The sequence below is a fragment of the Phascolarctos cinereus genome, unplaced genomic scaffold, assembly GCF_003287225.1.
Source record: "Phascolarctos cinereus isolate Bilbo 61053 unplaced genomic scaffold, phaCin_HiC Scaffold_726;HRSCAF=1367, whole genome shotgun sequence".
In the NCBI taxonomy this organism is placed as follows: domain Eukaryota; kingdom Metazoa; phylum Chordata; class Mammalia; order Diprotodontia; family Phascolarctidae; genus Phascolarctos; species Phascolarctos cinereus.
The window spans coordinates 48,451,120-48,467,136 of NW_027556098.1; the positions used below are offsets into that span (position 1 = coordinate 48,451,120).

At 34.7% G+C, this 16,017-nt stretch overlaps 1 protein-coding gene and 1 pseudogene across 1 annotated transcript in view; both read right to left on the reverse strand.

Moving 5' to 3' along the window:
- Window positions 1-5,024: 5,024 nt before the first annotated feature.
- LOC110214831 (STARD3 N-terminal-like protein pseudogene) lies at window positions 5,025-15,028 on the reverse strand (annotated as a pseudogene).
- The window catches only part of KCNJ6 (potassium inwardly rectifying channel subfamily J member 6), a 211,329-nt gene continuing 207,609 nt past the window's right edge, over window positions 12,298-16,017 (reverse strand). Inside the window, exon 4 of the mRNA XM_020996066.2 lies at window positions 12,298-15,875. Within this exon, the coding sequence (XP_020851725.1) occupies window positions 15,553-15,875 (323 nt within the window). The 3' untranslated portion in view covers window positions 12,298-15,552. The remainder of the gene's footprint in view (window positions 15,876-16,017) is intronic.

The window sequence follows — 16,017 nt, forward strand, 5'->3', positions numbered from 1 at the left end:
GAGTGGACTTCCAGGTCATATACACAACAAGATGGTAGAGTAGACATTTTCTACTACTTGAGCAATTGATATTTCTTTAAATATTTAGGGCTGTCTTTATTTTAGTAAATAGTGTTTTGTGATTGTTTTTATGTTACATAAATATTGTTAGGTAGACTCCCAAATATTTAATACATTTTTAGATGTTTTAAATGGATATTTTCTTTTTATCTCTTCTTGTTGGGTTTTATTGGTATTATGCAGAAATGCTGATGATTTGTGTGGAGTTATTTTATCATCCTATGCTTTGGCTGAAATTATTTCTTTTTTTTCAATTCAACAAAAATTTATTAAAGCAATAAACAAAAGATTCAAATGCATTTTGTCAACATGAATTACAGCATGGTAACAATCACTGATTTTTTCTAAATATTATCTCAAAATACATATTTGAAGCCAATGGTTTTTTAATATCCATGATAAACTGGGTTTCTCCTGCTCCTTTTCTTTTCCTTTAAGGACTTGGTCTTATAAAAGAAGACCAAAAGACAATAACCAACACTTCAACTGTTGCCCATAAATCTTGTCTGTCCTATAATAATGATAATAATGAAAATCACTAACATTTATAAATTATGTTAGGGCATTTTCTTTTTAAAAGTAATTATACTTTAGCATTCATTTAAAAATTTTTGTGTTCCCAATTGTCTCCTTCTCTTTGGTCACTCTTCTACCCATTGAGAAGGCAAGGAATCTATTGTCAATTATACATGTAAAGTCATGCAAAACATGTTTTCATGTTAGTCATGTTGGAAAAAAGAACAAAATTTAAATAAGTGAAAAGTATGCTTTTCTTTTGTTCTTTCTCTGAATGCAGGTAACTTTCTTCTTCCTGAGTCCTTTGGAATTATCTTAAATCATTGTATTGATCAGAATAGTTATATCTTTCACAGTTGATCATTGTTAAAATATTGTTGTTCATGTGTACAGTGTTTTCTTGGTTCTGATCACTTCACTCTGCATCAATTCATATAGGTCTCCTCAGGTTCTTCTGAAACCATCCCTTTCATCATTTTTATAGCACAATAGTATTTCATCATAATTATATGCTACAACTTGTTCAGCCATTCCCCAATTTATGGGTATCCCCTCAATTTCTAATTCTTTGCCATCACATAATATTTTTGTATTTATAGACCCTTTTCCTTTCTCTTTGATCTCTTAGATACAGACCTAGTAGTGGTATTGCTGGGTTAAAGTTGTATCCACAATTTTATAGTCTTTGGATATAGTTCCAAATTGTCCTCCTGGATGGTTAGACCAGTTCCCAACTCCACCAACAGTGCATTGGTGTACCTATTTTCTCACATCTCTTCTAGCATTTTTCATTATTCATGTTAAATAATATGATGGGTGTGAGATGATACCTGAGTTGTTCTGATTTGTATTTCTCTAGTTAGTAGTGATTTAGAGCCTTTTCTCATATAAAAACAGGTAGCTTTGATTACTTCTTCTGGAAATTGTCTGTTCATATCCTTGACCATTTATCGATTGAGGAATGACTCTTTTTTTTGTTTTTGTTTTTAAAAATTTGACTTGATTCCCTACATATATGAGAAATGAGGCCTTTATCAGAGCAACTTGCTATAAATTTCTTCCCCCTGTTTCTTGCTTTCTTTCTAATTTTGGCTGCATTGGTTTTACTATTGCAAAAACTTGTTAAATAAAATTGATTGTTTCAATTAATTTGTAATTGTTTTTGTGTGGTTTTCTAAGTATACCATCATATCACATGCAAAATGTGATTATTTTGGCTCTTCTTTACTTGTGCTTATTCTCTTAATTTATTTTTCTTGTTTTATTGATGTAGCTAGGATATCTAGCACTATGTCAAATAGGAGTGGTGACAATGGACACCCTAGCTTTACCCCTGATCTTATTAGAAAGTATTCTAGTTTATTCTCATTCTATAATGCTGACTCTTGATTTTAGATAAAATTTATCATGTTAAGCTAAGATTTATTTATTCCTATATTTACTATTGTTATTTACAGAAATGTGTGTCTTTTTCTGTATCTATTAATATCCTCATATAATTTTTGTTGTTCATGTTGTTAATATATGCCTAATTAAAAGTTTATAGTTTTACTAATATTAAACTAACCCTGGATTCTTGTTATAACTCTAGTCTGGTCACAGCTTATAAGCTTTGTCAAATGTTGCTATAGGCTCTTTGCTAACATTTTATTTAAAAATTCTTTTTTGATTAGTGTTCTTTAAGGATATTAGTCCTTGGTTTTCTTTCTCTGTTTTGACTCTCTCTCTCTCTCTCTCTCTCTCTCTCTCTCCTCTCTCTCTCTCTCTCTCTCTCTCTCTCTCTCTTCTCTCTCTCTCTCTCTCTCTCAATAGGGGCAGCTGGGTGGTGCAGTGGATAGTGCCTGGAGTCAGGAGGACCTGAGTTTGAATATGGCCTCAGACATTTACTGTGTGACCATGGGCAAGTCATTTAACCCTGTTTGCCTCAGTTTCTTCATCTGTAAAATGAATTGGAAAAGCAAATGGCAAACCACTCCAGTATCTTTGCCAAGAAAACCCCCAATTGGGTCAGGAACTGTCAGACATGACTGAAATGACTGAACAACAATAGATTCTAATAATAATTTCTCTCTACTATACTACCAGTATTACACTAATCATGTTACTATAATTATAGTATTAGTCTCTCCCCATTATGTAAAACAGTAACAGTTCCTCACATATAATTTTATTTTTGATTTCTCTCTGTAACTCATTTAGCTATTTATTTAATAATTATTATTTAATAATAATTATGCCTAAATGTTTAGATATGAAGACAATATTCCTGTCATAGGAAGAATTCAGTAGGATCCCTACTGAATTTATTATTTTTAAATAATTTGACACTAGTGAAATTAAGTTTTTTTTTCTTTTTGGAATTAATCAATTAGCATTTATTAACACCAATTATATGCTAAATGGGCCCAATTATATGCTAAATGGGGTAGGGAGGTGGCAGAGTGGATAGAGTACTGAGCTGGAGTCTGGAAGACCTGAGATCAAATTTGGCCTCAGACACTTACTACCCTTGTGACCCTTGCCAGTCACTTTACCCTGCTTGCTTCAGTTTCCTCATCTGTAAAGTGAGCTAGAGAAGGAAAGGGCAAATCATTCTAATATCTTTGCCAAGGAAACCCCAAATGAGATCATAAAAAGTCAGACACTTCTGAAACAACTGAACCACAAAAACAAATATGCCAAACATTGTGTTAAGTGTTGGGACTACAAAGAAAGTTTGATAAAATTCACTTGTAAATCCAACTAGCTCTGGGTTCCCCCTCCCCCTTTGGGAGTTTATTTATGGCTAGTTCAATTTTTTTTCTAAGACTGGGTTGTTTAAATTCTCTATTTCTCGTTCTCTTAATCAGGGTATTTTATATTTGTGTCAAAATTTATTTATTTCTCTTAAGTTGTCAGTTTTATTGCTGTGTAGTTGAACAAAATGATTTCAACCAACATCTTTTCTTTCATTTAAAATTTTTGCAAATTCTCCTTTTTCATTTTTTGCTACTGATAATTTGGTTTTCCTCTCCCTTTAAACATATTAAGAAATAGTTTCTCTCTCATAATTTTTTTCAAATTATCACTTAGTTTGATTTGTTAATTAAGTGTTTTTTTCTTTCTATTTTGTTAATCTCTTCTTTGATTATTTTAGGATTTCTGTTTTGGTATTTAATTGTTTTTAAACAAAGATTTGCAGGTTTTCTAGTAACATGTTAGCAACATGTCCAATTCATTGATTTGTTCTCTCTCTCTCTCTCTTAATGAAAGCATTCAGAGATATTAAATTTTCCCAAAGACTATTTTATCTTAATTCCTAAAATTTTGACATATTGTCTCATTGTTATCATTATCTTTAATGTCACTGTCTATTGTTTCTATAATTTGTTCTTTGACCAAATAGTTCTTTAGGATTAAGTTATTTAGTCTCCATTTGATTTTTAATACTTTGCAATGACCCTTTATTTAGCATAATTCCTAATGCACTGTTGTCAGTGAAAGATGTGCTTAGTGTTACTATTTTCCTGCATTTGTTTGGGAGGTTTATATCCCTTAATATGTGGCAATTTTTGTAGCTATTCCATGAATAGCTGAGAAACATGTATACTCCTTTCTATTCCTATTCAATAATAGCAAAAAAATCTACTGTATCTAGCTTTTCTAAAATTCTATCCAAGTCTTTTACTTTTTTTTTAAATTTTGTTTTGATTTTTGGTTAGACTTGTCTCACTCTAAGAGGGGTATATTGAGGTCTCACATTATTATGGTTTTATTTTAAGTGCTATACCATTTGGTGCACATAATTAAGTATTGAAATTATTCATGTTCTGTACAAAATACAATTTCTCTGTTAATTATATATTTTTATAGGTTTCTAAAAACCATCATAATTGCTAGCCCTCCCCCTTTTGTGAGTTCAGCAGAGGACATAATAGATTTTACTCCAATTGCATGTTTTAAGTATATCTGATACTTTGTTTCTTTTCTGTTTTTGATATGTCACCTTTTTTCAACATCTAAGAAACTGCGAAAAAGGTCATATACATGAATTTAAAAATCTTTAGGGAAATTTAACAAAATATATAAAATAAATTTATGAGATAATTTGTACTTTTGTGTTACTGAAGATTTATGTATTTATGTAAATATACTATAGAGTGTATTGGTTAGGAATACAGCACCAGACTTTCCAGGAATTACCTGTTTATTAGAAGATCATTTTCAGTACCACTGAATTTAGGATGAACTTTTTTGTGACATTAACTTACCAGCCCCAGGTAAACAAATATACACATGTGGACATGGGACAAGTTTCTGTGGGCTATCACAGTAAAGAAATTATTGGTTAGCAGGTCAGCAACATCAACACTCAACATTTCATTGTTAAAGCTTTCTCAGGGAAATTTCATTGTTGCAGGTAAGAGCCCTGCCACAATAAGGCTTTTCTTATTTCATCAAAATAATTCTCACAGTGACAGGATTTGCTTTTCACTGTCCTTCTTCAGGTTCTTCATCAGAACCTGTTTTAAGTTCAGGTAAGGAATAAAACTGCCCATCTGAGAGACCACCCAGTAGCTGTATGAATGCTGCTCTCTTGCAAGCATGCTGAACGAGTAAAAATCTGTCTTCTGCTGCTTCTTGCAGCAACACTTTGAGATCCAGGAACCAGATATCAATCCATGCATGGATAAATGAAATGATGAAAGGCACATGTCCAAAAGTCCCCTGTGAGAAGAGCTTTGAAAAGACTTTTGCTGATAAAAAGGCACTTATCACAGCTACTGTCAATGCTACTGCCCATCAGTGGTTCAACTTGCATATTGCATATATGAGGATGAAAACTTTGAATAAAAAACTAACAAGGAGAAATATATAAAAATAAGAGTGGTAGTCATATTGCATCACCTCTTTCTCTAAAGTGGTTTTAATATGCTCATTTACCTCATTAGGTTGGTATCTGATATATCTCCCTGGAGGAGGGGCAGACCAGGGATCAGCTCAAGGTAGATGGATAATATGAAGCCTCTCCCTTCAGTGCAGGTAGCCCCAAGTCTGGAACTCAGTCTTTACCTTTGAAGTGTTTCTTGTGAACAGCATTTGTTGGATTCTGCTTTCTGTTCCATTATGGTATCCTCTTCTGTTTTATCAAATGAGTTCATACTATTCACTTTCACAATTCTGATCTTTAATTGTGTATTTCATTTCATTTGTTCTCTTATACTTTATCCTCTCTTTATTCTCTGCCCTTTCTTTACTACAAGTCCTTACCCTTTAAATTTTTTTCATTTTAACTCTTTCTTTATGATTCAATTTCAAGGTTTTGTTTTGTTTCTTGCCTGTTTATTTAGATAGGAATCCCTCCTCGAATCATCCTTCATTTCCCCCTCTTTCCACTCTTCCTGTTCCATAACTATACCCATTGATTTGAAAGTATTTTTACACCTAACTTTTTATGTATGCAATTTGCCCTCTTTTGAACAATTTAGATGAAAATGAAGTTGAAGTGATGCCTGCTCTCCACATTCTTTCCATCCTTTATAGACTTTTACTTAAACATCCTAATTATGTGAGATGTTTCCCCAAGCTCCCTTCCCTGTTTCCCCCTACTGTATCCTCCCTCTCTCCCTTGTCTGCCTTCAGCATCATCAATACATAACAAAACTGTTCTGAGGCTCTCTGTTTCATTTGACTACCTATATGATACCTGATGAAAAACTGAATTGGTTTTCTTGGAGCAATGTACAGGGACTGTTTTGCTTTTCTATTTGTATTCACCCAACACATAGCACAATGATTTGTGCATAGTAAATGATTAATAAATGCTTTATTTATTCATTCACAGGTAGTGGGTAGAAAAAATTCCCTTCGACAATATAAATGGGCTATTATCACTTTAAACTCCACGTATATATGTGCACACGCACATGCACAAGGGGTGTTGAAATAACAAGGATTTTAAGCATTGGGGTGAGTGTGATTTGGCTGTGTAGATTCATGTTTTTAAATCTTTTTTTTTTCTAATTAGTAAAAATCTATCTTCCTTCTCTCACCTTTAATTGAGAAATAAAGAAAAACAAAACCCTTGTGGCAAACATGTACAGGTAAGAAAAAAAAATCTTGATTTGGTCACATACAAGAAAAATTTTCAATTTGCACTCTGAGTCCATCATTGCTGTACCAGGAGGTGTGGGTTTTGACATGAATATTCTCAAATAGTGGTTAGTCATTGTATTGATCAGTGTTTCTAAGTATTTCAGAATTGTTTGTCTTTATAGTATCATTGTCACTATATAAACTATTGCTGACCACACTTTGCATCAATTCATCCAAACCTTCCTAGGTGTCTCAGAAATTGTTCAGACCCCCTCATTGTTTCTTATAGCACAATAGTTTCCCATCACATTTGTGTACCATTCCCTAATTGGTGAGTAGCTCCTCAATTTCCTTTTCTTTGCCGTTGCCAAAAGAATTGCTGTAAATGTTTTTGCACATCCTTAATTAGAGTTTATTTTGCTTAGGATCAATCCCTCCCTCCCTTTCCCCCTTTCTTTCTGTTTATCTATTGAGGGAAATGTATGTTTGTATCCAACTGTGTGGGCATGCATGTATCTTTCCCTCCTTTCACCAGTTCAGAAGAAAGTCAGGTTCAAGTATCAACCACTCTCCTCACCTCTTCTTCCTTAGTTTTATAGACTTTCTACTTGCATACCTTGATTATGTAAGATTATTTTCCCTATCCTTTCTCTTCCTTTTTCTCCTCTAGCATATTTCTCTTCCTTCTTCTATTCTTTTAAGATTATCAAAACATAACAGAACTACTCTCAGCCTTTTATCTAATTAGACACTCTCTATAAACCCTGATGATGATATGATTCTGAGAAACATGTATCATATTTCCATATTAGAATGTAAATATGAAAGTATCCTTTTTTAGCCACTTATGATTGTTGCCTCATATTTATCTTTTTTTTCCTGTCTCTTGAATTGTGTTTATATTTCAAAAACTTGTATTGAAATCTAGTCTTTTCATGAAGCATGTTTAGAAATTCTCCATTTCATTAAAAATCCATTTCCCCCTGTAGAATTATACTCAGTTTTTCTGGGTAAGTTATTTTTGCTTATAAGCTGTTGTAATTTTCTGCCTTTTGGGATATCATATTCCAAATTCTCCACTTTTTTTATAGTGGAGACTGCTTAATCTTGTGAGAATTTGACTGTGGCTCCTTGTTACATAAATTCTTTTTTCTTAGATGCTTTTGGAAATTTTGTTCTTAGACTTGTAACTTCTAGATTTTGGCTACAGTGTTCCTGGGAGTTTTCATTTTGAGTTTTCTTTCAGGAGATGACTGATGGAGTCTTTCTATTTTTATTTTACTTTCTTGTTCTAAGAGATCTGGGTAGTTATCTTTTAAGATTTCTTGAAATATCATGTCTATGTCCTTTTATTTTTGTTGTGGATTTCAGGTAGTCCAATGATTCTTGAATTATCTCTCTTCAATCTATTTTCCAGGTTAGTTTTTTTTTTTAATGAGATACCTTACATATCCTTTTAGTTTTTCTACCTTTTGACTTTGTTTTAATATGTCTTCTTGTCTCATGGAGTCATTATCTTCTATTTGGTCCTTTCTCGTTTTCAGGGAGATTGTAGTTGGGTAAGATTTGGTACCACTTGTACAGAGCTGTTGATTCCCTTTTCAATTTTTTTTTGCTCTCATTTCTTTTCCATTTTTTCTCTCTTTAATTTATAAAATAAATTTTAGCTCTTAAAAACACTCTTCATGCTTTTTTCCCCAGGAATTCTAATTGAACTTGTGCCAAAGTTGTTTTTCTTTCAAACTCTGCTTATAGATGTTTTAGAGTTAGTTCTTTTCTTCTGGATTTGTATTGAGCATTCCTATCACCGTAATAGCTTTTTATTGTGGGATTATTGTTATTTTTTGATAATTCATTCCTCTAGCTTACTTCCTGACTCCAGACTTTGTTAGGAGTCAGCCTCTGTAGACTTCAGGAGGCAGTCTGGGCTGATACTGCGATTGCTTTCTTGAGATATTGAGTGTTGTGTCATTCCAGGATATCAGGAATAGGTCAAGATAGGGACATGTGATTTTTTTTAGTGCACCCAAACTGGTCAGACCAATAATAGCTGTGACCCAAGCCTCAGAGGCTTATTGTTTAATTTTGATGGCTTAGAATGAGTATAAATAGCAATTGTTTTCTGTTCTGGCCAGAAACTCTGAGGGTCTTCCCCTCCCAGATTGATATCTTTGTGATGGTAAATTAAGCCAACTCTCACCCAGCCTTTAGTCATTGGATGGGCATGGCCTCAGACAAAATGAGACCTACTGCATCATGGACCATCAGCAGTCATCTTGACTTTTGTCTTGCCTCTGGAATTTGATGACTTTGGAGGAGAGAGTGAGGCTGACTGATGACGTGATTGAGCGAACCCCAGCTAAAGACCATGTCTTTGGCAATAACTCATGAATGGGCCCCAGTGAGGAAAACTATCCCTTCCTGTTACAGGAACAAACTGACACTGTAGAACTTCCTTGAAAAGACAGAACTATCCTGTACTGACTCCCACAGTTACTGTATACAATCCAGAGGTCAAGTTGTCAACTCCCAAGGCTATCTTGTATGAACAGGATGGCCATGACCACTAGTTGATTTACTGACATAGCAGACCTAAAAACACAGTCCCTTAGAAAACACCCCCACCCTTCCAGTAGTGAATTCTGGGTATGACACATGCGCCCAAGGTACAGAAACTGTATGTTCCTTTAAGAACTGATCACTCCTTGATTCTGCCCTGCAATACCTAATTAGCATAGTTGGCACACCATGCTCTGAACTTTCCCCATAAAAGCTTTTGCTTAACCTCCACTAGGTTATGATCTCACTAAGGAGCTCAGCCTGCTTTATAGAATCACAATAAAGTTTTGTCTCTTGACTTGAAGACAGGTTGAGTCCATGAATTCTTTCCAGATGACACTGCCCCACATTCCCATATTTTCAGGGGTCCCCACACTCTAGCACTGATGACTTTTATGCAGCTCTACCTCACTTATATCCTATTCATATACAAGTGAAGACATCACCCTTGTGATGTCACTGGTCCTCTTCAAGAAAAGGATGAACAACAACAACAGCTACAGTGTTTAGAAGATAGTTTCCTGTTTTAACTGATACAGATCTTTCCCTTCTGCCATCTGTTCTTTGGATTGTAAATTATCATCTTTGAAATTCCATTGTGCCTATTTTGTTTATGTAACCAAAAGCTATGTCAGGTTGCTTAAACTGCTGCTCAGGTCTCACTGATTTTTGTTTACAATTCTTTGAGCATAGTAAATATTTCTTTTTCAAAAATCATATCTCTGTATTGTTGATTCTACAATTGGCAGCACTACCAATCAATGGACCCCTGGACAAATTTTGTCACTCTCTTCTCAAGGATCTCAGAATTGGATAGAGTTCTTATGAGGATCAAATGAGATCATTTAAATGATTTTGTATATCATAAAGCATTATCCAAATATCAGCTATTAAAAATAAATGTAATAATTAAGTGAAACAGTCTATATCTTCCTTTTTTTTTGCAAAAGATACAGAATCCAGAGATCACATGATTATGTTTGTATCTTAACTACTAATTCTTAATTAGATTCAATTCTATCTCTCTAAATAAGTACCACAGTTCAAAACACTGCCTCAAATACTTACTGAGTGTAACCCTGGGCATATCACTTGCCTTCCCGCTGACTCAGTTATCTGTTAAGTGGGGATTATGACAGTATTTACTTCACAGGGCTGTTTGTAAGGGTTAATATTATTACCTCACTAAAATATCACAGAGAAATATTCTTGGTTAACTTTAAGTAATTTGCTCTCTTTTCAATTTCTTTGGATGCTTCTGGTGTCTAAGACTTCATGAGAGAAGATGAGTGATTTCAGAAGCAACCACTTCAGATTGCTGAAGAAAGGAAAAGACTGTGAAGAAGCTGATATGAGAGGAGCTAGCAGTGCCCGTTATATCCTTATTTTCAGCTTTCTACTCTAGAGACTTCAGGGATTTCCCTTTTGGGTGAGATCTGAAACTTTTCTTTATTGGCTGAGCTGAGTTGTCTCACTCCTAAAGGGAGAGCTCTTTCATTCTGTATTTTTTTGGTATTTATAGTTACACATATATTTTCTTAGATTTCTGTTTTGCTATTAACTTGGATAAGTGCATTTCTTTCCTATTTGCTATGTGTGTTCATTGTAGAATTAGTATTTGGTGGGAAGGGAGTCAGACCTTGGATATAGAGCTTGGGGTCCCTCTTTCCTTAAGAAATAGTAGTCAGAAGTTTAGTTAACCTGAAAACTACATCCCCTAGACTTGGATGGACAGCCTTGTTATAGTAGTAATACTCTCAAGAAAAGATTTATTCTTTCTACAAGTTTAAATATAAAGAAAATATGGACCTACAAATCTGCCCAATATTTAATGTCATTTACATGAATCACACATATATATGTATATTCATATATTTGTGTGTATAAATATATACATGTATCCATGCTCATATGTATGTGCATATATTTATCTGTATATATTTATATAAACCATGCACATTGTACTTGTCAAATGTACTAATCTACATTGTTCTGACCCCCTAGATGAAATTCTTAGTTATACTAATGTCAGGTCATATTAGGGACAAAGGAGCTTTTCTTCATTTTTGATTTAAAATGTAATTCATCAATGTATTTGGTGCAATTTAGCTTCTAGGGCAACATATGAACATTCCCAATCATCAAGAAGCAGAAATGCTCCTATGTAAGGTAAGGGTGATATTCCACCTCCACCTCAATTAATATTGTTAAGTTGTTAAGTATAGAGATGGCCTTGGTGATGAGATTTTAAATGTGTGATCATGATGATTCATGTGCTTTGATCCCTTGAGAAGTGAATCTCTTCGACTGAGTCAAGCGTGATTGGCTAATCAAATAGATGACCTCATGGGGTGGGTAGCTTTGAAGAGTGAAAGAATTTCTACAGTTAGTCAAGTGTTAGATAATTCCAGTTTGAGGACCCCTACTTGATTTCTTTGCTGATAGATGGAATAACTGCTGAAAAGGAGCCCATGGGGAATGGTACTACCCCTCCTCCCTGTCCCCCACCTCCACATCTCTGACTATGTTATAAGTAGCGGACAATGTGTCTAGAAAACATACTAAGGACAAATAAACACAGATACAAAAAGATATCCATCTAAGAGATGAAGCAACTCTAAGGAGTGACATTCCCTTACATGTGAGAAGAACGAATGCTGTGGATTCAAGACAGGACTTCCAGTAACTAGGACCTATGAAGGGGTAACCTTTTGCAACATATTCTCTACATATATCCTTAAGTGTGTGTGTGAGATTGTGCCACAGATTTTTTTTGGGGGGGAAATGTTTTGTGCCTACTATTTTAGTAAATATCCTTTTCTAAAAGCTTAAGTGAACTGTATTTTTAATTAACAATGGGAAACATAACTGTAGGGACTCATATGATACTAGAAACCTCAGCCACTTTGGGGTTATCCCTAGATTCCAGAGAAGAGTCATAGTTAATCACACTCTGAGGACTGACCCACTAACTTAAGAGGGAGCTGAAGTAGGCCAGACTGGGTGCTACTTAATGCAAATGTTGAAAGCACAATTTGACTATGCAGTGATTTGAAAAATTTAAAAAGTGAAACAGAGCAGTTCTCTCAGAGGACAACAGAAAACATTTTTATTAGTTACATAAAGTCAATTTAAAAATGAACATATTTTGCTTCCAGTTGTGAAGCATATTGTGGGGGGTATGAGAATATGAGGATTTTAGCAGGTATCTTGAGGGAAATCTATTCCAAAAATCCCTGCCCTGTTATGATCATCAGCTTGGTAAGGAGACATTCATTCAGAGCCATGTTCTGTCAGAATGTGAGCAGACACTCTATGGTATTTTAGCCTAGTCTCCTATTTCTCCATAAATTCCTTAAAAACTAAACTAAATGAAACAACAAAACCAAAATATTAATTTGGGAGCAACCCTTGTTTGTAGTGAAGTTACATTAAATCAAGTGTATTTTTTTATATTGGGTAAAGAATAGAATGGATAGCAATTATAGCATAAATAGTAATGAAAAATACCATTCAATACTTGCCACTTGGAAAATTCAGTCTTATTAACATTTAGTTCTGAAATTTTGATACTGAAGTTGAAGTAATTGACACAAAATACATTGTTAAACTGCTTAATAATTGTAGAAAAATAGAGGCTGTTTGATAGGGACATTCTAGTACAAAGTTTCTGTGAAGCTTCCCCTTTTAAAGCCTAGAAAGCTCATGTTACAAAAAAAAAAAGATTTGGTAAACTTTCTGTCTCATACTACATTAATACCAAAGACATTTAGAGGGAGAGACATTAAGTTTTAAGTACCACAGTCACAAAAATAGAAGTTACACATGCACATGCCCTCAATGGCATAAAGTTTTTCTCTTTTCCATTTGTGCTGAAGGGCATGTAAAAGTTCAGTAGGGCCCTGAGCTGCTCTTTCAACTCAGCCAACTAGGAAGGTGTTTGAGAATTAAAAATTAGAGTGGGGATAGACTCATGATCACAGCTTCCTTTGCTTTGCCCTAAAACCCAAGGCTGACACAGAGATTTTGAGCCTTATGGGCACAGTTGGTTATTTCCCTCACTATGAGGCACTCTGTTTATAAGGCTACCACTGATACAAGATTATCATTCTCCACCCTGAAATTGGTGAGGGTGGTTTTCCCTCTGAGAAGCACATAAAGTGTTTTAGCACAGGAAATACTGAATTCTCTCTTCCCAGAAAACAGCCTTACATTTACAGTGTGAAGTATGAAGAGAAATATTCAATAGATAGATATTCAGTGCTTTGGCATTCCCAGCAAAGGGGAACAGCCAACAGCAAACACAGCTTTGTTTCACTTAAGTAAAGGGCAAGAAAAAAGTTATCTTGGAGCAGACCCACTAGACTAGGTGAAGACAGACCCTAGTCTGCCTCCAGAATTGTCATTTACTTTGGGGGAACCACATCCTGCTTCTCTGTGAAGTCTTTTATGATAGACAAAACCTTCACTCCAACCCCAATATAGCAAAAGAATGTGCATCTCCTTTGGGGAGGAGGGAGGAAACAGAAACAGTTTTGATCTCTTTTGACCTAGATGATGCAAAATCTCAAACAGCACAGCTGTAAAAGCTGAAAATAAACACATCCACTGAATGAATAAGTATGATGGGCCACTGTGTTTAGGGACAGATAGTTTATAGATGTGAAATTAATGTGAAAGATCTGTCACAGTGCAAAATTTCTACCTGCCCACTATGTTTCTCCTGAGGTTTTTTTTTTCTTTTTGTGTGTGTCTGTATTTGTTACTTTATAATTCAAATATTCTGTACAAAAAAATACTTTAAAAAAAAGTGAATCCTTCTTTTTCAGACTAGGCAGATAAGATATTTACATGCAGTTTTAAAAATTAAGGCTGTAGTTCTTTTGTTTTGATTGAGGGGGACTTTGGGGTCAGATTTGTAACCTTCTACCCAATTCCAGAAATATTTTCACAAAGATGACACAGATTAATAATCTAGGTCTTGATTTGTGAATCTTTCAGGGGAAAAAAAGTTTGGATGCAAAACTTTTGTGACTGCCATATTCTTTTATGTTGGTTCTATGTGAATAGTGATAGAAAAACATCTGGAAGTTGAAGAAGGAGTGTGTGTGAAGTAAAGATAAATAATTTTTTTTTTAGCATTCAAAAACCAGTAAAATGATTAATGACTTTAATAAATGTCATTCATTGAATCCTTTCATGAAATCCTATAACTTTAGGTCTGACGTGCCCACAGCTAGAATATCAATTTTCAAAATTTTCCAATGGTTGTGATGGAACCACTTGGACACAAAAAGTTGTGAAAAAAATTTTCCCCAAGCTATTATGCTTTAAAGGAAAAGGATGATGTGAAGATAATAGTTATGTGGGAGATAACCTTATTCCCAAGAAGCTACCACAGACCAGATTGGTAGATGAAGACTATCTGAGAATGATAGCTTCATCCTAATAAAAAAGATTAATTTAGTAAACATTTCACAATATATCTGTAAATTTGTGGTGGTTTCTTCATTTCCTAATCCCAGCTCCCCTCAGACCTATGGCTTTTTAGAAAGGATCAGTAAAGAAACATTAAGGTGACCTAAATAGCTGCCAGTGTGGTACACTGAAGAGAGGGCCATGCACCAAAGGGCCAGATAACAGAGAGGGATTAAAATAATTTGAGAAATACAAATGTTAGAACAGAAATGCCTACTATACAATGTTTGGTAGGTTTTCTTTTCATATAGTTACTTCTAAAGTTAGGTGTCTAAACCTACATAAGTTGCACAACTATGTACATTATTTAGAAGGTCTTTACTACAGTACCTGTGTACATGCTGGGTTTTATTACTAAGTGTAAAGAGAAAAAAATTACATAAGGCATATGTACAGTGTCTTGTTAAATTGTAGGTCTTTTAACATAACGGCTTTAGAAAGGCAATGCCCATTTTGGCAAGCACATCACCCTATCTGTGAAATTTGCTGGAATATATACACTTGAGAGCTACTTTCTACTCACTAAAAGAATGATTAGGCACCAGAGATGGCTTCTCATGTCCCAGGTATTAAATATGACCCTCTTTTTTTTTTTTTAAGCAACCTGGTATCACAGATGTCATGCGCATCTCTAGCTGAAATCTACAAGAGTTTGAAAGTATAACAGTCTGAGAGGAGACCACTAACAGAGGCGACTGCCACTAGGTCTTTGACTGCTTTGTGAAGCTCTATATTTGACAATGGGCAGGCAGATATTTCACACCTTGAAGATTTCTTTTTTTTTTTTTAACACATTAAAATGAGGGAAAAAGAAAGAAATAAACAAAAGTTGTATGAGGACAAGGGGATGCTCCACCCAAGATTTTAAACTTTGGATTCATTCTCTAGTTTTGTCACATCACCATTCCTCTCTGTTTGGTCTTCATGGTGTTTTTCCTCTTCAGTTTCCAGTTCAGCATGATGGTTGAGTTTGCTGGACACAGACCAACTCAAAGGCAGTTCAGCCCGGTTGGACAATTCTGCCAGCTCTTTGGCACTGAGAGATGGTGTGCTGGTCTCATATGTCTCATGAAAGCTGTTGTAATCTACTTCATAGAAACCATCCTCTAGTGTCAGAACAGGAGTAAAGCGATAACCCCATAGGATCTCACTGGTCACATAAGAACTCCGGGCTTGACATGTCATTCCTGTGAAGAGAAGAAGGGAAGCTTTAATGCTTGTGAATGAGGGCTTTTCAGGAGAAAGTTAATTTTGGTGAATGAAATTCTGGGTGTTTTTTTTTTCAAGTAAGAAACCTCAGAATAAGAGAAGTCTAAAAATTTTGGGAAA